This window comes from Aptenodytes forsteri, unplaced genomic scaffold (genome assembly GCF_000699145.1).
Source record: "Aptenodytes forsteri isolate BGI_AS27 unplaced genomic scaffold, ASM69914v1 Scaffold38, whole genome shotgun sequence".
Lineage (NCBI taxonomy): Eukaryota > Metazoa > Chordata > Aves > Sphenisciformes > Spheniscidae > Aptenodytes > Aptenodytes forsteri.
The window spans coordinates 1,410,441-1,412,272 of record NW_008795704.1 but is presented as its reverse complement, the minus strand read 5'-3'; the positions used below and the strand labels follow the sequence as shown (position 1 = coordinate 1,412,272).

Below are 1,832 nucleotides of genomic sequence, written 5' to 3'. Positions count from 1 at the left end.
CTACACCTTCCTCAAGGGGGGCAGCGGAGGGGGAGGTGCTGATCTCCTCTCTCTGGTGACCAGCGATAGGACACGAGGAAATGGAATGAAGCTGCATCAGGGGAAGTTCAGATTGGACATTAGGAAAAGGTTCTTCACTGAGAGGGTGGTCGGTCCCTGGAACAAGCTCCCCAAGGAAGTGGTCACGGCACCAAGCCCGTCAGAGTTCAAGGCGCATCTGGACGACGCTCTTAGTCATATGGTTTAGTTTTAGGTAGTCCTGCGAGGAGCAGGGAGTTGGACTTGATGATCCTTATGGGTCCCTTCCAACTTGAGATATTCTGTGATTCTATTATAATGCGGCAACCCAGGAGCCCACATGCCCTGCAGAGCAGGCACCTACCACACTGTGCTGCACTGGCACAGGGCCCCAGAGATCAGGGCTTTGGTTTAAAACTGAAGAGGTTTTGATCGGCTACAAATCGTCCAAGTGATGTGATCTCTTGGCCACAGAGAACCTTTAAGATGGCAACAGCAGCACGGCTTTGCCTCCCAAGGTTTGGGAGGAGCACAGATATACAAGGAGTGTGAGGTATCAATGTGGGGAGAGAAAGCTGGGGAGGCACCAGTTAGAGAGGACAGTGCTGCATACCTGGTATGATGAAGGCAGTCGTTGGCAGGTGAGTGCTCTGCACAGTGCTCTCGGTGGTGACCACGTGAACACTGACCTCCCCAGCGGCATTCCCCTTCGTGCTTCTCACAACCTCCATCTCTGCTCTGCCGTCCATCACCTTGCCTGGGCACAGAGCAGGACACTGGAAGACAGCAAGAAAGGAATTGAGTTGGGTACAAGTACAAACACGACAAAGGAGTGAGAAAGAGACTGTGGAGGATGGTCCCTCCCTTTCCACCATCTCCCAACAGAAACCCCTGTAAAACATATTAAAGGCCCATTGAACCCAACAGAGAACAGCATGAAGGTCACAGCTGGTACCAACGTGACCTAGTAAAGCCCCTGTTGTGAGATCCCAGTTCAGAGCCTGCAAACACCGAGGGTTTTTTCTTACCTGGCACCACCATAAGCTGGTATGAGCACAGCAGGTCCACAAGTTATGGCTGCTCCTGGCTCCCACTGGGGCCTACACCACTCTGACACAGACTGTGACTGAGGGTTGGCAAATCCTACCCTGGAGAAGATGGAAGTCCCTGAAGTTCCCCTTCCAGTTCTCCCGTTGAGCAGTCACCCTTGATCTTCTAAGTGGCTGTAAGAGAGAATTTCGCAAGTGACAGGAGTTAACCAGGGGGGGCACGGGGAGGGAGGGAACATGAAATCCACTGCATGCAGCTGAGTTTCTCACCGCACTGGTGATGTTCAACCCATTTAGCCATGTATTTCAAGGAGTAGGCGAGGTGTCAGGGCCCTGAGGGCACTACTGGGCCTTACTGGTCCTGACCAGCCTCCCCTGGGAATCCCACCCATGGGCCCAGGGGCTCCATGTCAGCCCACCCTCAGCCTGTCTATGCCACACTGCAGCAGTGCTGGTCTCCAGCTGCTGTCTGGCAACAACGGGACCTGACATCCTGGCTTGATCTCAGACCTTGCCTGGTGACCCGAGCTCCTAGCTGGCCCTGGCCACAGTGGCCCTGCCAGCTGCCTTCCTCGGTCCCCTGTCTCTGGAGCAGCAGCTGGCCCCTGCTGTGCCCCAGCAGGCAGGACAGTGCCTGCACCAGGATGTCCCCAGACCAGGGCCTGCCTGCAAGCCGGAGGGAAGAACAGCGTTGCCTCCTGGTGCCTAGGGCGCCTCCATGAGGGAGGGCTCTTGGTGCTGCTCCTGCCCTAGTGAAAAACACAA

At 55.5% G+C, this 1,832-nt stretch overlaps 1 protein-coding gene across 1 annotated transcript in view; it reads right to left on the bottom strand.

Moving 5' to 3' along the window:
* L3MBTL1 (l(3)mbt-like 1 (Drosophila)) overlaps positions 1-1,072 on the bottom strand; it is a 20,004-nt gene extending 18,932 nt beyond the window's left edge. The window contains exons 1-2 of the mRNA XM_019473122.1: positions 1,047-1,072; positions 632-794 (exon numbers count right to left, since the gene is read on the bottom strand). Coding sequence (XP_019328667.1) covers positions 632-767 — 136 coding nt within the window. The 5' untranslated portion in view covers positions 768-794; positions 1,047-1,072. The remainder of the gene's footprint in view (positions 1-631; positions 795-1,046) is intronic.
* Between the last annotated feature and the right edge of the window lie 760 nt (positions 1,073-1,832).